Source organism: Camelina sativa, chromosome 14, assembly GCF_030686135.1.
Source record: "Camelina sativa cultivar CO46 ecotype springtype chromosome 14, ASM3068613v1".
Taxonomy (NCBI): domain Eukaryota; kingdom Viridiplantae; phylum Streptophyta; class Magnoliopsida; order Brassicales; family Brassicaceae; genus Camelina; species Camelina sativa.
Genome location: NC_141893.1, coordinates 30,017,586 through 30,042,508, shown reverse-complemented (window position 1 = coordinate 30,042,508; position 24,923 = coordinate 30,017,586). Strand labels below are relative to the sequence as shown.

Sequence of the window (24,923 nt, the reverse complement as noted above, 5' to 3'; positions counted from 1 at the left end):
CACCAGTTTGTAATCAGATGTTAAAAGCAACTCATGATACCGCTTTTTGAGATCAGATCATTGCATAACACTCCACAAAACCAGTTTGTTTAAGTGACTCCACCGTTTAAGGGTATTATACAAGAAAGTTATAAATAACCTATACAGCTACAGAGGGATACAAGAAAAGTTATGGAACATATATCACTTTTGGGTTCAACGCATATGATCAAGATGCAAAATTAATTCTTTCATACAATTAAACTGCTTCTCCCACTCTTCTAGCATCGCATCCAGCTTCTTCACCTCCTCTTCACTTTCGGGAAGAAGTGTTTTTCGTTGAGCAACTTTATCTCTTCCGCTAAACCTCGGATCTGTTCTACTGTGGGTGCCTCATTGTAGCATTACAACCTAACCGTGTCTTGAAACGTAGAAAATAGTTCACAGTTAGGTACGGGACAACTGCATCTACCTCCACGATCCCCATGATCTGCAGAACCATGAGAGGAACACATTTAACAAGAAATTTTTTGAAAGCAGACCTTAACACGAAAAACACATAACCGGTTCGGTTGATGACATTTGAAAAAATGCACAACTGCATAAGAATGTGTCCTGTCGTCTATGCAAGAGTTTCACGAGTGATTACACTACAAGAAAACAGTCGATTTGCGACGGAAATCTGCGACGGCATTACGCCCTCGAAAATTTATGATGGCATTACGCCCTCGCAAATTTGCGACGGCTTTGCGAGTAATTTGCTAGACACACGAGGGCACTTGCAATTCCCTCGCAAAATTTGCAACGGCAAAATCCCTCGCAAATTTGCAAGAGAGTTAATACAGTTTTGCGAGTCCACGAATATTCCTCGCAAAAACCTCGCAACTCCCTCGCAATATTGCGACAGATTAGCGATGACGTATTCCGTAGCAAATTTGCGAGGGAGTTGCAAGGGACGATGATGTCGGCAGCCACGTTTTCCTCGAGTGTAACTGTTTTGTCGGCAAAACAGTAAAAGCCTCGCAAATCCCTTGCAAGTAAATAAAATTTTTATATATCCCTCGCAAATCTCTTGCAAATTTCCCTAGCAAATCCATAACAGTTTTTTTTAGTAAGCCTATAAATAGCAAATTCATGATCCATGAAAACCACAACACAAAACACTTCCAACAAAAACACTTACTACCCAAAAAAATCTTGTGAAAGAAAAAAAAGGCTACAAAAAAAAGGCCTAAAAACTTTTAAATTCCATAATAATGTTTGGAGAGGGGCAGCATGAGATATACACATTGCGACGGTGGATGTACAATCACAGAGATCCGGAGACCGGTGATGTGACGAAAGAGTTTTGTGATGGGTTGCGCGCTTTCATGTACCAGGCGACAAACCAAGAATTTGCTCATCAAAACGGTACCATATTTTGTCCATGTCTGCTTCAACGATAATTATTTGGAATTTAATCTAGTGAAGAAGCATCTTTATAATAGAGGATTTATGCCAAATTACTATGTATGGTTTCGTCATGGAGAGGGTTGTAGCAGTAATGTTGGAAGTAGTAGTATGAATTATGCTGTTGATCAACCTAGTAATTATGGGCATCAAGAATCTGATCAATTTGATTTTTATGGGTATTATGAGGAAAATAGATTTCATGATATGGTTAATGATGCATTTCATGAAACTACTGCTGCATTTCCTGAGAATAATACAGAAGAACCCAACGTAGATGCACAACGTTTTTATGCTATGTTAGATGCTGCAAATCAACCTATCTACGATGGATGTAGAGAAGGGCATTCTAAGATATCATTGGCATCTAGGATGATGACAATTAAAGCTAATATTAACTTAAGTGAGAATTGCATGGATTCTTGGGCTGAACTCATTAAAGAGTATTTGCCAGCTGATAATGTCTCGGCTGAGAACTACTATGAAATACATAAGTTGGTTGCGAGTCTTGGATTACCATATGAAATGATTGATGTGTGCGTTGACTATTGCATGATTTTTTGGAAAGATGATGCTAAGTTGCAGGAATGTCGGTTTTGCTGGAAGCCGAGATATCAGCCTACTCAAGGAAGGACGCGAGCACCATATAAACGTATGTGGTACTTGCCTATTGTTGATAGATTGAAACGCCTATACCAATCAAAACGGACTGCAGCGGCAATGAGATGGCATGCAGAAAATTCTACTCAAGAAGGAGAAATTACACACCCATCTGATGCAAAGGCGTGGAAACATTTTCAATCGGTATATCCTGACTTTGCTCAAGAGTGTAGGAATGTTTATCTTGGGTTATGTACAGATGATTTTAGTCCATTTGGTATGTCAGGGAGGCAATATTCTTTATGGCCTATTATATTGACGCCATACAATCTTCCTCCAGATATGTGTATGCAAAGCGAATTTCTGTTCTTGAGTATTTTGGTACCAGGTCCAAAGCATCCGAAGCAAGCTCTAGATATCTTCTTGCAACCTCTAATTCATGAATTGTGGTATGAAGGTGTTCAGACGTTTGATTCGTCGCGAAAACAGAATTTCAATATGCGGGCAGTGCTAATGTGGACGATTAGTGACTTCCCTGCGTACGGAATGTTATCTGGGTGGACAACACACGAGAGATTATCATGTCCTTATTGTATGGATCGTACTGATGCATTTCATTTAAAGTATGGGCGAAAACCTTGTTGGTTTGATTGTCATCGTCGGTTTCTTCCCTTGCATCATCCATACCGGAAGAACAAGAAGTTGTTTAGAAAGAACAAGGTTGTGCGTGTTCCTCCACCAACTTATGTCTCTGGAAATGATTTGTTTGAGCATATTGATTACTATGGCGCTCAAGAAACATGTAAACGTGGGGGTAACTATCACACACCAGAAAACATGCCAGATGGATATGGAAGCGCTCACAATTGGCACAAGCAGAGTATTTTTTGGGAGCTTCCATATTGGAAAGATCTATTGCGGCACAACCTTGACGTGATGCACATCGAGAAAAACTTTTTCGATAATTTCATCGTTACGCTTCTGAATGTGCAGGGTAAAACAAAAGATAGCAGGAGATCTATGGGATTTGGCGGAAATATGTGCAAGGATCGATTTACATCTTACAAGAGAGGGGAAATTACCATTACCCCAATTTCGATTGTCAGCAGAGGCTAAGAAGGTGTTGTTCGAGTGAATTAAATCTGAAGTGAAGTTTCCGGATGGATTTGTCTCAAAATTTTCAAGATGTGTATAGCAAGGCCAAAAATTTTCAGGTATGAAGAGCCACGATTGTCATGTCTTCATGCAACGGCTACTACCATTTCTATTTCTTGAGCTCTTGCCAACACACGTTCATGAAGCTATTGCAGGTATATAAGTATATAATGATATATTTATATATTGATATATATACTTATTTAAATAATTCACCCATGAATTAATTATACATTGGTTTGTAGGTATCAGAGTTTTTTTCCGGGACTTATGCACTAGAACATTGACTAGTGATGGCATCGAGCAGTTACGAGATAATATTCCAGTGTTAATTTGTAACTTGGAGAAAATCTTTCCCCCTGCTTTTTCTGACGTGATGGAACATCTTCCAATCCATTTACCACATGAAGCTTATCTTGGTGGGCCAGTGCAATTTCGCTGGATGTATCCTTTTGAGCGGTTTATGAAAACTCTTTAAGGCCAAAAATCTTGCTAGAGTTGAGGGGTCGATAGTCGCCGGGAGTTTAACTGAGGAAACGTCTCACTTCACATCATACTACTTTAGCTCCACCGTGAGAACCAAGAAAACACGTACTAGACGATATGATGACGGAGGCGTTGCACCTACATATAATGTTCTTGATGTTCCAGATATCTTTGCTCAGATAGGAAGACTTGCTGGAAAGTTAAAGGAAGTTTGGTGGGAAGATCATAGCTATTGTTGAGCAGCTCACAATTACATCTTGAGGAATCTAGATTTTGTTCAACCTTTTGAAAGGTATTCTTTTTTAAAAACTAAAATTAATTTTATTTTCTAAGATAACGAACTTCCAAATCTCTATTTTTTTAGACTTTTTGAAATGCAGATTTGTGAAGCATATTCTAATTTAGAAGAATCTGACTATGAGGCTTACAAAGAACGGGATTTCGCTAATTGGTTAAAATACTATGTAAGTATATATATGAAATAAATTTAAACTATATATGTATTATAGATTAAAATTTAAATAAACTTATGATCTAAATATCTTATTTGTTTATATAGGTTCAGAATGGATGTGGAAATGAACCCTTGCCTCTTTGGTTGCATGAGCTCGTTCAAGAACCAAGAGCGAAGATCACTACTGCGTTGATGTACTTTACTCGCGGTTATACTTTTCATACGTACGCACACGGAAGTCGCAAAGCTACAACAAATTATGGAATCTATGTACAAGCTGGTGATAGCGATTTCTATGGCGTTTTGCAACAAACATTAGAAGTTGATTATCTAGGCCTTTTGAATCTGAGATGCGTACTTTTCAAGTGTAACTGGTACGATCCATCGGCCCGAGGCATGCGGGTAAATAATTGGGTAGTTGTCGATGTGAATGCGAACAGATCATACCCCAAATTTGATCATTTCATCCTAGCATCACAAGCACAACAAGTGAGCTTTCTGCCCTATCCTCGTTTCAGGCCAAGACGTGAAATGTGGTTCTCAGTCATTAAAGTTAATCCTCGAGGCCGTATAATCGGGTTAGTTGATGATCAAGTCGTGTTGTAACAAGAAAGGATCGGTGAAATTTCTATTCCAAACATGTCAACAGAAGATGTTATCCACATTGATCCACAAAACAGGCAAGTTAAAGATGTTGATGATGTTTCTGAAGAAGAGGGTGAATTAGACGAATTCGAAGAGTCTGATGATGGAGAAGATTCTAATGATGATAATGTAATTTCTAGTAGTTCAGAAAATGAATCTGATTGACCAATTGTAGTTTTTTGTTGTTTAAAAAAAAAAAGATTTATCAATTTGCGATGGATTTGCGAGTGAATGCTCAAGGTCTCGCAAGGTTGTCGTAAGTCCCTCGAAAAAGCCTATACCCTAAACATTATTTGCGAGGGACTTACGACTATACCCTGAACATTTAAACATTGCGAGGGATTTGCGATTGGTTTGCTAGTGATTTGCAAGGTCTCGCAAGGTCGTCGTAAGTCCCTCGCAAAAGCCTATACCCTAAACATTATTTGCGAGGGACTTACGACTATACCCTGAACATTTAAACATTGCGAGGGATTTGCGATTGATTTGCTAGTGATTTGCGAGTGACTAGCAAGGAAATATTGCCAGTTCTCGCAAATACATCGTTACTCCCTCGCAAATTATATACCCTAAACACTAAATGCTCAAACCCAGCTTTTGCACATTGCAATGGATTTTTGTGTATCAATGTGGATAACATGTTCTATTGATATGTTTGCAATGGAAATTTTAACATATTTCAAGTTGCAACACAACTTGATCATCAACCCTAACATGATGATCCACTAAACCCTAAAGTAGAAGATGTTGATGATGTATTTGAAGAAGAGCTTGAATTAAAAGAATTTGAATTGTTTGATGATGAAGAAGATTCTAATGGAATTTCTAGTAGTTAAGAAGATGAATTTGATTGAGCAATTGTGGTTTTCTTGTTTTTTTTCAAAAAAGATTTAAGTATTTGCGAGGGATTTGCGAGGAGTCCTAGTTAATCCCTCGCAAATCGTACACCCTACACACAACTGGAGTCTAGCTTATCCCTCACAATATTTAAGTATTTGCGAGGGATTTGCGAGGAGTCCTAGTTAATCCCTCGCAATTAGTAAACCCTACACACAACTGGAGTCTAGCTTATCCCTCACAATATTTAAGTATTTGCAAGGGATTTGCGAGGAGTCCTAGTTAATCCCTCGCTATTAGTAAACCCTACACACAACTGGAGTCTAGCTTATCCCTCGCAATATTTATGTATTTGCGAGTTGTCCTAGTTAATACCTCGCAATTAGTAAACCCTAAACACGAGTAGCCTCGCAAATCTCTCGCAATGTTTAATAAGTGCGACAGAGTTGCGAGGCTGCATAGGTAATCCCTCGCAAATTTTGCGAGGTTCCAAAAAGTTTATATATACAAACTCAATCGAGTTTGAGCGAAGCTCAAACCAGTCGCCAACAAAACCTAATCTTGTTCTTCCTCCTCCGATCAAACCATCTTCTTCCTCTTCCGATCTGGTTCTTCCTCCCCCGATCAAACTATCTTCTTCCTCTTCCGATCTGGTTCTTCCTCCTCCGATCAAACCCCCTAGTCTTCTTCCTCTTCCGATCTGGTTCTTCCTCCGATCAAACCCTAGTCTTCTTCCTCTTCCGATCTGCTTCTCTCGTCTTCCGATCTTCTTCAATCGCAAACCCTAATCTCTCGTCTTCCGATCTTCTTCTTCAATCGCAGTCTGAAAGGTATAAACCCTAATCTAATCCAATTATGATTTCGTTTTGTATTTGGTTTTGATTTCGTTTTGTAGAAACCTAATCTCGATTTAATTTTGTTTATGATTTCGTTTTTACAAACCCTAATCTCATTTTGTTTTCTTTTGTATTTGATTTTGATTTTGTTTTGTATAAACCCTAATTTCGTTTGTAAACCCTAATTTGTTTTTAATTTCGATTTTGATTTCGATTTTGATCATGCATGTTACTGATAATACCACTTTTATTAGTTACTAATTTTGATTTCAATTTTTTTTGTTATAGATGTTTGGAGGCAACGATTACACAAGATTCCTGACGGATCAAGGTTTAACCTCTCCCACTGCTTCTAATCGTCGCGGTCCCTCCGGTTCTAACAACACAAACCCTGGTTCTCACAATAATCGCCGTGCAACCTCGCAACCCCTGCCTGTGATGCCTCCTTCTAATACGCCTTCACCATCTCATTCGCATGGTGGCAATGCGCCAAACTATGACCTTACTGCATCTCAACCCGCGCATTCCTCCTCTACAGTCATGTCCCAACGTCTCAACAACCTGACTTTGGAGGAGTTACTTGATAGTCCTGGACGAGCTAACTAGATCCTCGCCGACCTCCAGGAACTCTGTGGTAAGTTATTTTTATGTTTTTAATTTGATAATATAATTAAAAAGTTGTATTTGTATGGATTCTGAAAGATGTATTTCTCTTGAAGGTTTGACCAAGACTCCTCTGTTGCGGCTACTGTTCGAAGCATATTTGAAAGAGATTTGAAAGAGCCCCATGCCAATTGGACACAGACGTCGACTGCAGTGGTAGACCGTTGGTATGAAACATTTGCGGTAAGTCAAGTCTCTTTGTTTGCTATTTACAATGTTTTCTTTGCCTTAATTAAATATAGACTAATCCTTTTTTCCAAGCAAATATACAATTGAGACCGTTGCATAAACGATAGAGTGAGGCAAGAGTTTGAGGACAAGTTGAAGGACAGGATGTGTGATCAAGTGGCACGGTGGAAGTTAAAGTGGAAGCTTAAAGGTGATGAGGCAAAGCCACGGTAGATTGATCCTCAAGTATGGGCTGGTCTTGTTTGGTATTGGCTTGATCCAAAATCAGAAATCAAGAGCAACCACAGTCGGAATGCTCGCTATCATGATCCGGATGGCACCGGAATATACAAGCACCGTTCAGGCCAAATGTCCTTTAAAGCAAGGGCTCAATAGCATGTAAGTTTGTTAAGTTTTTTTTTCTTATAATTATGCCTTCTGAACTCTTTTATTTGTTAACTAATCAATGTCTTTTTTTTTCAAGTCTGAGATCACTGGTGAGCTAACTCCGGATTTCCTACGAATCTTAGAAGACACTCATCAAAAACCGGATGGCTCATTTACTGATGGCAAGTCCGAGTCCGTGTTCAATGAGGTGTCGTCCAAGATTCAAGAGTTGGAATCTGAGTTGTGTACATGGGATAATGGAGAGAGTTTTGCTTCTGGTGGGGTGCCCATTCATATCAAAAACAAAATTTACACTGAGGTAAGTTTTAAATTTGTAGTTCTGTTGGTTTTTTAAATACTCTATGTTGAACTGATGGTTGAACTCTGTTGTTAAGTTTACTAATGATTGTATTTCTAATGATTTTGTGATATCTTGCGATTGTTTTGTTTGAACTGTTATCATTGTTTTGAACTGTTGGTTTTAAATACTCTATGGTTGAACTGTTGCCATTGTTTTGTTTGTGATAATTTGTGATTCTTGTGTATGTGATATCTTTGATGGTTTTGTATGTTATAACTTGTGATTATTTTGTATGTCATAACTTGCAATTGTTTTGTGATATCTTCGATTGTTTTGTATGTGATAACTCGCGATTTTGTTTGTTGTTTTGTTGTTAGGTTGCTCCGAAGAAGAAAAACAGGATTTTTGGGGTTGGTTCGCTGCAGTTTGAAGCGTCCTCTACCAGTAGCGGTCCACCACCTCCGTCTCCAGCTAATGATCTGGTTATATTGGCTCAGAAACTTGCTGCAGCTGAGGAGTTTATCCAAACCCAGAAACGATGCATACTTCGACTACCTCGCAGAAAAAGATCCTGAGTTTGCTGCCAAGTTCCGAAACCAACAAGCTACCAACCCAGAAGGCACCAACCCAGAAGGCACCAATCCAGAGGGCACTATCCCAGATGACACCAACCCAGATGGCAACACCGGTGAAACAGGAGCAACTGGTAGCCAAACTGGGACCAGAAACATGACCTCTCTCTCTCAATCCTTTTAAAAATTTTTTTTTCGCTGACTATATCCCCTGTGAGGGAAAAACTAAAACACAACTTCTTTTTGTAATATTAATGTTTTATTTTATTTAGAATTTTATTTCTCGATTTTCAATTCTGTTTTTTTATTTTATTTAGAATTTTGTTTCTCAATTTTAAATTCACAACAAAATATCAAACATAATGATTTAAATTAAATATCAATTCTGTTTTTTTTTTTTAATTTATGCACAACAATGTGCGAGGAATGTACTATGGCAAACTTGCAACATATTTGCTAGAAACAAATTCGTCGCAAATTGCTTGACAGTTGCGAGAACCAAATCCCTTGCAATATGCGTTACATCCTCGAGGAAAGTAATCCCTCGCAAATTGCGTGTCGTTTGCGAGAAAAACAATCCCTCGCAATATGCGTTAAATCCGCGAGGAAGGTAATCCCTCGCAATTTGCTTGTGATTTGCGAGGAATAATGTTCCTCGCAAAATTTGCGATGTTACCCATTTTACGAGACACAATTTGCGAGGAACGTGCGTGTCTCGCAAATCCCTTGTTATTGTCGATTTGCGAGGGATTTGCGATGTATTCTTCCATCGCAAATCGACTGTTTTCTTGTAGTGTTAAGCTCCACTGTTGATCTTTTTAGTATGTATATTTCCTAATATATAGTCTCTCCTTTTGAGTGCATCCTACCCATCATCATCTCCTCTTTGATTGTTTAGTGTGTGGTGTAATTTGTTAAATTACAAATTCCTCAAAAGCCTTAAAAGTTTAAGATGCATAATTTCCCCGGCTTGGTTAATCTCACTGTACTTGACTGCAACCGGGGTTCTTCAAAAATAAAAAAGTAACATCTTTAGTTTGTAATATGAGTATTCCTAATCTTTTATATATTGATCAATAATGCAATACTGCAATGTGCTACAAGATTATTTTCTAAAACAAGAAAAAAGTTAAAATAGGTTGGAATGTTGGATCATTTGTTATGTGTGATTTTATGCTAATTCACTTTAGATAAATATGAAGATTAAAAACCTTGATTTTTTTTCTTAAAGGTAAAAATCATATAAATGAATATTGTTTGGATTTACATTTTAGATCCTCAGCAAGAAAAGATTAAAAAGATTTTGGTTTTACAATAATTATTATTAGTACTAGATGAATACCCGCGTATAGCACATGCTTATGGCTTACCGTTTTTTAAACAATTGTGCTACTAATTTATTATTTTTTATTTACTTTTTGTTTCTTTTAATTGTTGAAATCATGAAAAATATATTTTTGACATTGATTTTTTTTAATACTTCAAATAGGTTTTCTCATTTTGTAATTAGATTATTAGATACATGCATGAACAACTTTGTTTTGAGAGATTTAAACATTCTATAATTCTTGTTTAAAACTTCTAAAGAAATATTTCAAATGAAAGCTTGATCTAAGTATGCATATTTTGTAACAAAGAGGTTTTTAATTGAATAAAATTTACATTCATTCAAAAGAAGCTTAAGTGTTTAGATAACTTCATAATTAAGCTTCTCAATTATATAATATGAAACACTAATATTTTCTCATTTATCAAGAATTGCAGCTTGGCTAACTCTTTAATAGATATAATTATGATAGACATTTTCTTTTTATGTTAGCTCTTCTATTTCTTGAATATAACTCTAACTTTTTTTTTTATAATAATGTCATTTAATTTTCTTTTTGACAACTTCTAAATATTAGAATATGAAAACCCCCTTCCTCTTTGTTTCTGTATTTTTTTAACTAACATTCTACAATTTAATTCAATTATCTTCCATTTGATAGTGAAGAAAACCCCAATCTTCATCATATATAAAAAATTTCTTTTGGGACAAACTTTCATGAATTTTTTTACAATATTAAGAAATATCTCGATTATTACTGGAACTCTTCAAACTATTGACAAAATTGTAACGCCTAAAACGATACATTCAAATCTCTTATGTGAATATTGAAACTGTTTTTGGTATATATATAAAGACATAAGATGTTTCATATTCCTTTTAGTTTATGTTTGTTTGCTTTTAATGATGATAGACAGGTGGCACTCTCTACACTGCTGACGTGTCACTCAAATGGAGAGAGTTAGCCAACTTTTATAGTAGAGATTATCTGTTGATGTATAAGAAACAAAATAAATATCTTCGTTTTACACGGAATATTTAAAGAGTGCCTCGTTGCCATTGGCATGATAACAGATTATATTTTGAAGATGCAAACATATGACACAATCGTTGTACTAGGTACAAGTAGGACAAGAAGTAATAGAAGATTACAAGAGCAGAAAGCTAGGAAAAAAAGTCTAGAAGCTTGAAGTGTGTGTGTCTTTACAAAGGGAAAAAGGAAAATTAGAGAAGATAGACAATTTCCTATTCCTCAAAGAACAAGGAAACTGTCAATTCTTGTTAAATAGAATAGAAAAAAGCATGTTGTATGGCACACCCTGATTAGTATAAATAGGGTGTCTTGGTCTCAGGGTAGAAGCAGGGATTTAGAGTTTGAGAATTCTTAGCAATTGAATCTTAAGCTTAAGAAAAATAGCTTAGAGATTCAAAGAAGGCTGTGGGGTTTTTAGAGAGGTTCTTGATCAAGTTTGTGATCCAAGAACTCAAGATTGAGAGAATAGAAAATAGTTTTAAAAGAAAGAGTTGTAAACATACTTTCTATTAATCAAATCATACTTTCTATTAATCAAAAGGTTGTTTTGAGAAAACCCCTGTGTTAATTCTTGATTTAGTTTCTGTACTAATAGCTACTCTTTCATATATGTTTCATAAACTATGTTTGAATACAATATTTATTTTCTTTAAACAATATATTAGAATACACATAAAACTACATTTGAATACAATATTTATTTCTTTAAACAATATATTAGAATAAAATGTATCTAATTGAATTCAATATCCTTATGTGGAATATGCTTTGCATTTGTCAACAAAAATTAATTGTTTTTTTTTTCTTTCAGATTCAGAATTAAAAAAAAAAAAAGGAAACAAAAAAAAAAGTAAAGTAGCTGTTGGATAAACGAATTTCAAAAGCTTGCAAGCGCAGCTTGTTTGCTTATCTAACGTTCAAAAACAAATCCTTTCTTTCCATTTAAAGCGCAAAGCGACGCCGTTTTACTCTCACCCAGACGTCGTTTTATAACCAACCCTCAAGAGAGGCTCATCTCATCTCTCTCACAAGTCACAAATCGGAAGGAAGAAGAAGGAATCTTTGTTTTCTCTCCTCCTTCTTCTTCTACTTTCGATAAATCTTGAATCTGATTCTTCTCTAGTAGTGTGTCTAATTCGACTGTTTCGATTTCTGTTTAAAAAAATTCGATCTTTTTCGATTTCGGTCTTGACGAAAGGCGAAAGTGATGACTGCCGTAAACGGGTATCAGGGAAACACTCCGGCGGATCCTCCGACGTCTAATGGATCAAAACAACCCGCGGCTCCGACCAAGACTGTTGACAGCCAATCAGTTCTCAAAAAGTACTTTTTTCTTTACATAAATTTTCCAAAAAAATTATTATCTTATTATCTTATTGAATTATGTCATTTATTAATTTATTGATTTATAGTGATTATTATTTTACCGAGTATTAATGTGTAATTTATTAAATTTTAAATTCCTCAAAAGCCTTAAAATATAAGATGCATAATTTCCTTGACTTGGTTATTTTCATTGTACTTGACTGTAACCAGGTTCTTTAATAATAAAAAAGTAACCTCTTCAGTTTTTTTTTTCTCTTTTTTTTTTGTCAACAAAGTACAAGATCAGGTCAAATGAGCCAAATGGAAGGAACCTCTTCAGTTTGTAATAGATTATTCATAATCTTTTATTTCATGATCAATGCAATACTGCAATGTGTTACAAGATTATTTTTCAACACAATAAAAAGTTAAAAGTTCAAAAACAATAGATAAAGAATATAATAAAAAAAATAAGTTGGATCATTTTTTATGTGTGATTTTATGCAAATTCACTAGAAAATAGAGATAAATATGAATATTAAAAACCTTGATTCTGTTTTATTAAAAAATATATTGGGTTACAATAATAATTATTAGTATTATTCATTACTGTATTAAAAAAACAAAATAAATATCTTCTTTTTACATGGAATATCTTTCTTTTTTTTTTGCCTCATTGATATATGATAACAAATTATATTTGAATACAATATTTCTTTCCTTAATCAAAATATTAGAACACAATGTATAAATGAATTTACTATCCTTACGTGAATATGCATTCCATTTGTCAACAAAAATTAATTGTTTTCTTTTTCTTTCAGATTCAGAATTTTTTAACAAAGGGAACAGAGAAAAAATAAACTAGTCGTTGGATAAATGAATTTCAATAGCTATCAAGCGTCACTTGTTTGCTTATCCACCGTTCAAAAACAAATCCTTTTTTTCTATTTAAAGCGTAAAGCGACGCCGTTTTACTCTCACTCAGTCGTCGTTTTATAACCAACCCTCAAAGTCCAAAGACAAGAGCCTCATCTCGTCTCTCTCACAAATCGTAAAAAAAACCTTGATTTTTGTTTTTTTTTTTTTTTTGTTGCTTAGAGGTAAAAATCATATAAATGAATATTGTTTGGATTTACATTTAAGATCCTTGCCAAAAAAAGATTAAAAAGGTTTTGATTTTACAATAAGAATTCTTAGTATTATTTATTACTGTATAAGAAACATTGGTATGATAACAGATTATATATATATATATATATATATATATATATATATATTTCTTTTAAAAGAGTGCCTCATTGGTATGATAACAGATTTTATTTGTTTCATAAAACTATATTTGAATACAATATTTATTTCTTTAAATAATATATTAGAATACACATAAAACTATATTTGAATACAATGTAGCTAAATGAAATTAATATCCTTATGTGAATATGCATAGCATTTGTCAACAAGAAATACATTGTTTCTTCTTTCAGATTAAGAATTAAAAAAAAAATAATAATAAAAATAAATAAATAAAAAAAGTAGCCGTTGGATAAACGAATTTCAAAAGCTTACAAGCGCCTTCAAAAACAAATTGTTTCTTTCCATTTAAAGCACAAAGCAACGCCGTTTTACTCTCAATCAGACATCCTTTTATAACCAAACCTCATCTCAACCCTCGGATCTTTGTTTTTTCTCTCCCTCTTCTCTCCTCCTTCAAAAAATCTTGAATCTGATTCTTCTCTAGTAGTGTGTCTAATTTGACTGTTTCGATTTCTGTTTAAAAAGATTCCATTTTTTCCGATTTGATTAAGAAGAAAGGCTAAAGGGATGGCTGCCGTAAACGGGTATCAGGGAAACACTCCGGCAGATCCTCCGGCGTCTAATGGCTCGAAACAACCCGCGGCTCCGACCAAAACTGTTGACAGCCAATCAGTTCTCAAAAGGTACTTTTTTCTTTTTCCTTGGGATCTTGTTCCAAGTTCCAACATTCACCATTTCCATTTTAACCGCCTTCGTCTTTTGCCTCGTATTTGTTTATCGTATCCCTTTCATGGTTTGTTAGTATTTAGCTATTACCCATATCCAAATTCTTGTGGTTGATGTACTTCTGGATCCCAAGTGGGAGAGTTCTACTATAAGTCTATATCTTTGCATACAAACTGTTTGTTAGAATGTCTCTGAGAAAAAAACATAACCGTTAAGATGTTCTTTGTATTCATCTTCAGTCAGAACTTATCATTTCCCTTTAGTTTATATGTCACAAAGATTCAGTTTTTAATCATATCCCATAGATTCTTAATCCGTTTTTTTTTTTGTTTTCTTTGCTTTAAACGCAGGCTGCAATCTGAATTGATGGGCTTGATGGTGAGTTCTATCATCTTTCTTTCTCGTGCTATAAAAATAAACAGATAGTGAATTGGTTTTTGTAGTTAAGATTTGCTCGTAAGGTCTTGACTTGGGGTTGCTTTCAGATGGGCGGTGGTCCGGGGATATCGGCTTTTCCAGAGGAAGACAACATATTTTGCTGGAAAGGGACAATCACAGGAAGCAAAGATACAGTTTTTGAAGGAACTGAGTACAGACTCTCACTCTCTTTCTCCAATGACTATCCTTTCAAACCTCCAAAGGTTAAGTTCGAGACATGTTGCTTCCACCCCAATGTTGATGTCTATGGCAATATCTGCTTAGACATTCTTCAGGTAAAATGTACTTTCCATTTGTGTCTTTGCTCTACACAGACATTAGAGAAGAAGTGCCAAACTTAGTCCGCATTTTCGTATTTGCAGGATAAGTGGTCATCTGCTTACGATGTGAGGACAATACTATTGTCGATTCAGAGCCTCCTGGGAGGTAATCTATCGGGCATAATGTTTGATTTCCTGTAAACCCTTTTTTGCTATCGTTTCCTGTATCTGAGTGTGTTCTTCTTTTACATCATTTTGGTGGTCAGAACCTAACATCAGCTCACCATTGAACACTCAAGCAGCTCAACTTTGGAGTAACCAAGAAGGTGAACAAAACAAATGATATAACAGTCATTATAAATCAAACGTCTTTGGAGTCTCAATGAGTTTCTTTGGAGTTCTTCCATTATGACTTTCTTATGTCTCTTTTGTTATCACTGTGCAGAGTATAGGAAGATGGTTGAGAAGCTCTACAAGCCTCCCAGTGCATGATTTCTGCTAGCTCTTGTGATTCATAAATCTCGTCCACTGCGTTTGATGATTTCACATACAATGATTTTCCAGAAGAAACACTTTGTGTCATTCATTTGCTTTATTCTTTGTTTCTGAACATCAGCAGTTTCATCTGTAACTTTACCTTAAGTTTTTTGACTTGAGCCGAATAATGACAGAATGTGGCGAGTGAGTTTTTCATAGATTAATCAGAATTCAGAAAGATAATATACTTTTTTATTCATTTTAAAATGGTGAAGAGTGAGTTGTCCAGAGATAATCAGAAGAGATGTTTTATTCATTTCACAAACGAAGAAAAACACTCAATACACTCAGTTTCGAAGTACAGCTGCAGTTTTTTATTGTTGAAGTGAGAATTGATGGCGAAGGGAGGAAAGCACACAGGTTTGACTGATCCACCAGAATTAAGAAAGGCCACGAACTTTTCCAGTGACGGTGTCAATATCAATCTCGTAGAAACAAGGTCTTGTGGGAAGTCCAGGCATTGTGCTCATTGTACCAACCAATGGATAGATGAAACCAGCTCCAATGCTTCCTCTTACATCTCTTATTGGCAACACAAACCCTGTAGGTGCTCCTTTCTTTGATGCATCATGCGAGAATGAATATTGTGTCTTCGACATGCATATGGGAAGATTCGAGAAGCCTTGTTGTGTGTACATCTCAATCTGTTTCTCTGCCTGCATTCACATATCACAGAAGAGGGATTACATAAAGAGGTTTCTGTTAGCAACAATGCAACAAAATGAAGAAGTCGTTCCAGGAATCAATTACCTGGTCTGAGTATTCAACACCACTGGCTCCATATGACTTAGCTATGGCCTCAATTTTGTCTTTGATGCTAATGTCCAATGGGTAAAGGAACCTAAGTGGCTGTGTAATGTTTTGACAAGCTTTTTCAACCGCAATACCAAGATCCACCTACAACATTTCCAAGAACAATTCATTCTTAAGCTGGAATCGCAAACATTAACTGCATATACTGTCATCAGAAAATATTAGTTTTCAAAGAGAGAAGATTACCGCTCCTTTACCACCATGAGCATGGTGGGAACAAATCACAGCATCAAAAGCACCAGCATCCATTGAAAATTTCCTAACTGCATTTAGCTCTGCTTCGGTATCCGTTGAGAACATATTCACAGCAACAACTACATTCACACCGTAAGCCTTTGTGTTTGAGATGTGCTTTGCTAGATTCACACATCCAGCTTCAACCAAGGAAACATTCTCGCTTACATAAGCACGATCAAGAGGCCTCCCGGCAACAACATCAGGTCCACCACCATGCATTTTCAAGGCCCTAACAGTTGCCACAACAATCGCACACTGAGGATTTAATCCGCTGTAACGACACTTAATATTCATGAACTTCTCTGTCCCAATGTCAGAACCAAAACCCGCTTCTGTAACCACGAATCCACCAGGTCCCACCAGCTTTAATGCGATTTTATCAGCAACAATTGATGAATTTCCATGAGCTATGTTTGCAAAAGGACCAGCATGAACAAGGACAGGTGTCCCTTCAAGTGTCTGCATGAGTGTCGGGTTGATAGCGTCTTTCATCAGAACGGTCAAGGCTCCTCCAACACCAAGATCATCAGCTGTTATCGGCTCTCCGGCCTTGCTGTTACCAACCACCATTTTACCAAGCCTCTCTCTCATATCACCAAGAGAGGTTGTCAAAGCCAAAACAGCCATAATCTCACTAGCAACAGATATATCAAAACCAGTTTCTCTGGTCATTCCTTTTTCCTCAGGTCCATGACCAATAGTAATCTTCCTCAAGAACCGGTCATTAACATCCATCACTCTTCTCCACGTGATAGAAGCAGGATCAATATCAAGCCTAGCAAATTTCTTTATCTCCTCGGGAGTAAGCTCCTCAGGACTGGTCTTGGAGATCCCAAGCTTAGTCAATCTCCTGAACATAATGTCACTGAATCTACGCTTCCCTTCTTTATTAGGAGGGCACAACCTATTAAAAAGAGCCTTGTCGGATTGAGATGTCTCATGGAAAATCCGAGTGTCGATTGCAGCAGCTAAGAGATTGTTGGAAGCAGTGATCGCGTGAATATCTCCAGTGAGATGAAGATTGAACTCATCCATAGGAATGACCTGACTATACCCACCACCGGCTGCACCTCCTTTGATTCCAAAGGTCGGTCCTTGTGATGGTTGGCGAAGACAAGTAACAACCTGAGCAACAACACTTCAGATATCAATAGTACCAAAAGAGAAGTTCATGCAAAAGAAAGAGAGAAAGATGTAAAACCTTCTTATCGAGGTAAGCGCCTAAGGCTTGGCAAAGTCCAACAGTGGTAGTACTCTTGCCTTCTCCAAGAGGAGTTGGAGTAATCCCTCCAACAACAACATAGTAACCATCTTCTTGTTCTTGAAGCTCATCAAACGCAGACAACAAAACCTAAGAAGCACGAATCATCAGTCAGTTAGATCAGAACACTGAACAACTAAATCAGACCTTCATAAGAGAGAAACTACCGACAAAAATAAGTAATAGAAAATGAACAAGTTAAAGAGAGCTAATTTTGATACAAAAATGGTAAGAAGAAGCTAAAATCAATCGAAAGTTATAAACTTTGAGCTTACGTAATAGCCTACTGAAAGCTCAAAACACTTAAAACCCCATTAGCCATATCTTGAAAATTATTATGTCAGATCCATATGAATAATCCACTTTTTTTTTAGAGAAATAAAGAAAAAGGGAAGTGAATAATACCTTAGCTTTATACTTGCCGTAGAGATCGTAGTGAAGTGGGTTGATATTGAGATCTTTGGCAATCTCAGAGATGTGTAAAGGCTCGACGGAATTAGCTATATCAATATCAGCCGGAACTGGTGAAACAACCTGAAGCTTTCTCGATGATGGACTCATCACTCTCTCTACTAAGTTTCCTTCTCTTTTTGGGTTTTGGTCTCAAGTCTGATCTTTGCGTTGGAGAGAGAGAGGGTGAGAAGAAGATGATGGAAGAGGACGATGATGTTTTTTTATAATTTATTTTTAATTATTAGTTAACCCAAAACCATAAACCCAATCACGTTAACATTTACATGTTTAAGTTATCCATAGTAACCAATGAGAGGACTAGGCTGGTATTATTGTTATTGGTTTTCTCCTCTATTTTTCCACCTTTAACAACTCAAAACCAGTGTTTAACAAAGCGCTAGGCGGTATCTGGGCGGTGACCCAACGCCTAGCGCCTAGAACACTTAGTCGGGGCCTAAACGGTTTTTAGGCGGTTTAGGCGTTTACAACATAAAACATTATATATATAATTATATTAAAATATATGTTATAAAAATAAAAAATTTATAAACAACAGTAAGAAAAATACATTTATTTAAGTTATATTAACAACATATAAATGTTTATAATTACGTATATAGATATAAAACATAATAATTTAATTATATGTAATTTAAAAATCAAAAATAAATATTAAAATAAAATGTATGTAATTTTAAGCGGGTTAGGCGGTCATCTAGGCGTCTGCTGAGCACCTAGCGCCTAGACAGCGCCTAGGCGGCCGTCTAGACCGCTTTCTTGAACACTGCTCAAAACATATAAATAATTATTGAAGGCAAGAGAAAGTGACGGCTTTGTCATCTATAAGCGCAGCCACTATAGCTGCATAAGGCCCACTATTATTGATTTTTTATTTATTTATATTTGTATTGTCAATTTATTTAATCACTTATTAGGATTTTTAATTCATGGTTCAATTTTTATTTTTATTTCAAAAAATAAAGTTAAATTTAGAGGATTCTAGATTAATATTAAAGCTATATAATTTAATTTTTAATATTTTTAGGTTTAACCCAAATTACATGTATTAATCTATAAATGCAGCCACTATAGCAAAAGACTCACTATTGTTGATTTTTTATTTACTTATATTTGTGTCATCAATTTTTTTAATCACTTATTAGGATTTTTTAACCCATGGTCCAATTTTTCTTTTTATTTCAATAAATAAAGTTAAATTTAAAGGATTCTAGTTTAATATTAAAGCTATAGAATTAAATTTTTAATATTTGTAGGTTTAACCCAAATTACATATATTAATCTATAAGCGCAGCCACTATAGTAAAACGCCCACTATTGTTGATTTTTTTATTTACTTATATTTGTGACATCAATTTATTTAATCACTTATTAGGATTTTTTAACCATGGTCCAATTTTTATTTTTATTTCAAAAAATAAAGTTAAATTTAGAGGATTCTAGTTTAATATCAAAGCTATATAATTTAATTTTTAATATTTGTAGGTTTAACCCAAATTACATGTATTAATCTATAAGCGCAGCCACTATAGTAAAAGGCCCACTATTGTTGATTTTTTATGGGAAAATGACACCCACACCCACTTTCTCCTAAAGTATTGTCACAAAAACCCACTTTCCACTCATGGTATACTTTCCCAAGTTTTTTGCTTATGTGTCCACTTTCTTTTTACATTTTTGCCCTTACTAACAACTTACCTCTCTTTCTCTCCTTCTTTTCTCTCTTTTTCTCTTCTTTTTTGTTGTTAACACTTTAACAAAGTAAAATATATTTATTTGTTATCATAAAACAAATTTTCTATTTATTTATATAAAATATGTTATGATTATATATTTTCTACATTTTAAGATACATATTGCTATATTTTTTATGAATTTTTAGATTATACAGTATCCATCAGTCGTTGAACATTTGTTCAATTATAAGTGGATAATCAATTGCAGTATTGTTAATAGATAGTTACTTGTGTTTATTCATACAAAATATACATACATAAATTTGGTTAGATCTTTATCCATAGCATATTATCCATAACACAACATAGACCAAATAAGTACAAAACCCTTTAATTCTAAATTTTAAATCCTAGAACATAAACCCTTGAACTTAAAACCAAAACTATTCACTTTAAAAAAAAACAAAGTTTAGTGGATAGAAAAACTGTGGATAGGTCTCCATGGATTTACAAAGCATATCTAGACATTAAGCTGAAGAATAGCAGTTGAATGGTGGCTATGGATGTGATCATGTGGATATTTTTTTGTGGATACCAATGTAGACAGACCAAAGAATCATCATACAACATCCACACAATTAAATCCATAGACACCATGAGCTCATTGCTTCATATTTTGTGTTGGTCCAGAAACATATACACTCATAAGTGGTTAATAAACAAAATAAAAATTAACAACATTGATTTATTTAGAACATTGAATATCAATCATGTGGATTAGTAGTTATGGATACTTATCTAATATCTTGCTCATTCTTTACATGAGCAGAAATTTGTCCAAGATAAATTAGCCACATAGATTTCTTTTAGCTAAATGTTTTTGTACTATTTTCCAGCTAGAAGGATTTCTTTTAAGGTTTAGGGTTTAGGGTTTAGGGTTTAGGGTTTAGGGTTTAGGGTTTAGGGTTTAGGGTTTAGGGTTTATACCCTAAATATTAAATCCTAACACACATAGACACTAAATCCATATAAGCCCAAAAACGTAAACCTTATACCCTAAATCTTAAATCCTAAACCCTAAACCATACACCTTGAATCCTAAATCCTAAACCATGAATTAAAAATATAGACACATCATCCACATACCTAAACCTAAACTTTTAACCTTAACCCCTAAATCCTACACCTTGAACCTTAGACAATACAACTTGAACTCAAAACATAGACATTGAATCTATATACCATCTAAAGTCTAAACCCTAAAATATGGTGATGTTTGAACATGCAACAAACTTGTCAATAAATTTCATCTGGATTGCTTGTCCACGTGGTCAGAGTTTGGTGGATAGGCTTAGAGATTAATAATGACCATGTTTGTTGTGTAGTATGCTTCTAGTGACACTTCTAAGTTCTAATATCTCTAATTCTAGCTTAAAAATAGTACAAAAACATTTGGCTAAAAGACATCTAAGTGGCTAAACTATAGTGATGTTTGAACATGCAACAAACTTGTCAATAAATTTCATCTGGATTGCTTGTCCACGTGGTCAGAATTTGGTGGATAGGCTTTGAGATTAATAATGACCATGTTTATTGTGTAGTATGCTTCTAGTGACACTTCTAAGTTCTAATATACCTACTTCTAGCTGAAAAATAGTACAAAAATATTTAGCTAAAAGAAATCTATGTGGCTAATTTATCTTGGACAAATTTCTGCTCATGTAAAGAATGAGCAAGATATTATAAGATAAGTATCCATAACTATTAATCCACATGATTGATATTCAATGTTCTAAATAAATCAATGTTGTTAATTTTTATTTTGTTTATTAACCACTTATGAGTGTATATGTTTCTGGACCAACACAAAATATGAAGCAATGAGCTCATGGTGTCTATGGATTTAATTGTGTGGATGTTGTATGATGATTCTTTGGTCTGTCTACATTGGTATCCACAAAAAAATATCCACATGATCACATCCATAGCCACCATTCAACTGCTATTCTTCAGCTTAATGTCTAGATATGCTTTGTAAATCCATGGAGACCTATCCACAGTTTTTCTATCCACTAAACTTTGTTTTTTTTTTAAAGTGAATAGTTTTGGTTTTAGGTTCAAGGGTTTATGTTCTAGGATTTAAAATTTAGAATTAAAGGGTTTTGTACTTATTTGGTCTATGTTGTGTTATGAATAATATGCTATGGATAAAGATCTAACCAAATTTATGTATGTATATTTTGTATGAATAAACACAAGTAACTATCTATTAACAATACTGCAATTGATTATCCACTTATAATTGAACAAATGTTCAACGACTGATGGATACTGTATAATCTAAAAATTCATAAAAAATATAGCAATATGTATCTTAAAATGTAGAAAATATATAATCATAACATATTTTATATAAATAAATAGAAAATTTGTTTTATGATAACAAATAAATATATTTTACTTTGTTAAAGTGTTAACAACAAAAAAGAAGAGAAAAAGAGAGAAAAGAAGGAGAGAAAGAGAGGTAAGTTGTTAGTAAGGGCAAAAATGTAAAAGGAAAGTGGACACATAAGCAAAAAACTTGGGAAAGTATACCATGAGTGGAAAGTGGGTTTTTGTGACAGAACTCACACCCAAAGTGGGTTTTCATGACATTTTCCCATTTTTTATTTACTTATATTTGTGTCGTCAATTGATTTAATCACTTATTAGGATTTTTTAACCCATGGTCCAATTTTTATTTTTATTTCAAAAAATAAAGTTAAATTTAGAGGTTTCTAGTTTAATATTAAAGCTATATAATATAATTTTTAATATTTATAGGTTTAACCCAAATTACATGTATTAATCTATAAGCGCAGCCACTATAACAAAAGGCCCACTATTGTTGATTTTTTATTTACTTATATTTGTGTCGTCAATTTATTTAATCACTTATTAGGATTTTTCAACCCATGGTCCAATTTTTATTTTTATTTCAAAAAATAATGTTAAATTTAGAGGTTTCTAGTTTAATATTAAAGCTATATAATTTAATTTTTAATATTTGTAGGTTTAACCCAAATTACATGTATAAACTTAGTAATTTAATATTACGATTGCACATTTAAAATTAGAAGTGTGAAAAGAAATTAGCACTATCATCTAACTTACCTTCCATCAAACTAATCCCACCATATCATCCACGAACTTTTAAAGTTTGTTTTTATCAAGATAATTTTTTTTTTGTCACATTAAAATATTGTTTTATCTATTTAGACTTTTTAATATTATAAGAACTTTTAAAGTTTGTTTTATCAAGATAATTTTTTTTTTGTCACATTAAAATATTTTTTTATCTAATTAGACTTATTAATATTATAATTTTAATAAAGGTAAAATATAGCTTACAATTTGTTTTTTTTTTAGTAAATATCTTATAAGTAGTTTAATGATATATCTTATTTGCTTTTAGATAACTAAAAAGTCTTTGTTGTTGTAAACTATTGTGAATGTATATTACATGTTTATTATTCTAATATTGGTGGTGTTTACAAAATAATAAAATAGTGATTTAAACTCGTGTTGTAGCACCATATTTTATTAATATTGATCAAAACTCGTCCTGCCGTATATCCCATTTTTTGATATTTAAATATATTGATAGTCATATTAAAACTAAAGTTAAAAATTCCTCTATTTAAATTAGGGTTTGCGATTGCGATATCACGATGAGTGAATCAAGAGACCGATTAGAGAAATCAATTGATTACTGATCTGTTTCTCAACAAACACTGTCATGGTGTGTGATAAGAGTATGAAACCCATCAAATCTAGAGGTCAAAATTGAAACCAAAATTTTTGACAAATTTGGTCGATTAATGCCCTAAGACTGACCGATTTATTTCTTCAAGCATATGGTCGTTAAAGATGAAATCTTACCAAATCGTCAACAATTTTTTTTTATTCTTATTTTTAAATCTCATTAAAATCACCTAGATATCCTAAAATTAAATTATTTCACCTAAATTTCACCAAATATTATAAACTCGCATACAATCTTCTTAAATTCCTAATCCAATACACCCCTTTATATTGAAGTATCTAAAAAAAAAACACATGTATAGGTGTGAATTTTTAAATTATTGTTTGTGAGTAAAAGTGGATGTAAAAATCTACTCAAATCCTTTCACAACTTTCTCAAAAAAAAAAAAAAATTGAATTACAATGGATTTGTTTTAGTTTTACAAATTGTTGATTCAATAACATGATATTTTAAGTGACCAATCAGTTTTATATAATTTTATGTTCAATAACATAAGATTTGGTAAGACATTTAGAAATTACTAGAGAATTATGACCCTGGAAAATTATATATCTGTAGGTTTGTATGAATTAATTTGAATATAAGATTTTTGTTTATTCGAAATTTGATTAATTTTGATCTTATTCATAATATGACTATAAATAATTGTCTAAATTATTTTAACCGATATGGGACGTCGAACACATTTTTTTTATATTGATTGAAAAGTGTATGTTCATTTTAAAAAATTCGAATCACAATATATGCAAAACAGAAGCTAGATTTTTAAAAATAATTTTATATATTATACTATCATATGATAATTCATAGCAATTAAAAAAAAGAATCATAATTTTAAATCTTTAAAAAATCTTCCAAATATCTATGTTATTATTAGGGAATAGCAATTGTGTTAACTCCTTAATGAGAAAGTTACTTAATGTGAACAAATTGAACAGTTTAAAGAAACGAAATTTGGTAAATGTATTTTGAACTTCATTCTTTTTGAAAGATGCTACAAAGCAAACATTGAAAGATGCATGATACAAAGCAAACATATAAAAGTTCATATAGTTATCTGTTATCTTTAGTAGGGAGGCTTTGGCACTAAAAAAGCAACAAAAAGAAAAACAATAGAAATTGACATTCTATTAATCGTCATCATCACTTTTACATAGTGTTAATTATTTTTCTTTAAAAGCCTTCCAATACACATCACAAGAATAAAAGTACCAAAGAATTTATAAAAGAGAACCTTCCTAAACA

The 24,923-nt window shown here is 33.8% G+C and overlaps 2 protein-coding genes and 1 pseudogene across 3 annotated transcripts; 2 read left to right on the top strand and 1 right to left on the bottom strand.

The window, feature by feature from the left end:
- The first annotated feature begins 1,235 nt into the window (after window positions 1-1,235).
- On the top strand, window positions 1,236-4,988 carry LOC147928811 (uncharacterized; annotated as a pseudogene). Its single transcript, XR_015580212.1, has 4 exons — window positions 1,236-3,338; window positions 3,429-3,961; window positions 4,034-4,133; window positions 4,229-4,988. The product of XR_015580212.1 is annotated as an uncharacterized LOC147928811 (transcript).
- Window positions 4,989-13,776: 8,788 nt separating this feature from the next.
- On the top strand, window positions 13,777-15,573 carry LOC104742581 (ubiquitin-conjugating enzyme E2 20). Its single transcript, XM_010463598.3, has 6 exons — window positions 13,777-14,137; window positions 14,531-14,558; window positions 14,666-14,893; window positions 14,981-15,044; window positions 15,145-15,204; window positions 15,324-15,573. Exons 1-6 carry the CDS (start codon window positions 14,022-14,024, stop codon window positions 15,368-15,370), a joined length of 543 nt encoding a protein of 180 aa, XP_010461900.3. The 5' UTR covers window positions 13,777-14,021; the 3' UTR covers window positions 15,371-15,573.
- Window positions 15,574-15,585: 12 nt separating this feature from the next.
- On the bottom strand, window positions 15,586-18,538 carry LOC104744022 (formate--tetrahydrofolate ligase-like). Its single transcript, XM_087484889.1, has 5 exons — window positions 18,132-18,538; window positions 17,667-17,816; window positions 16,415-17,590; window positions 16,166-16,312; window positions 15,586-16,071 (listed from the first exon to the last, which is right to left on the bottom strand). The coding sequence occupies exons 1-5, from the start codon at window positions 18,285-18,287 to the stop codon at window positions 15,796-15,798; spliced, it is 1,905 nt and encodes a 634-aa protein (XP_087341015.1). The 5' UTR covers window positions 18,288-18,538; the 3' UTR covers window positions 15,586-15,795.
- Window positions 18,539-24,923: the final 6,385 nt, after the last annotated feature.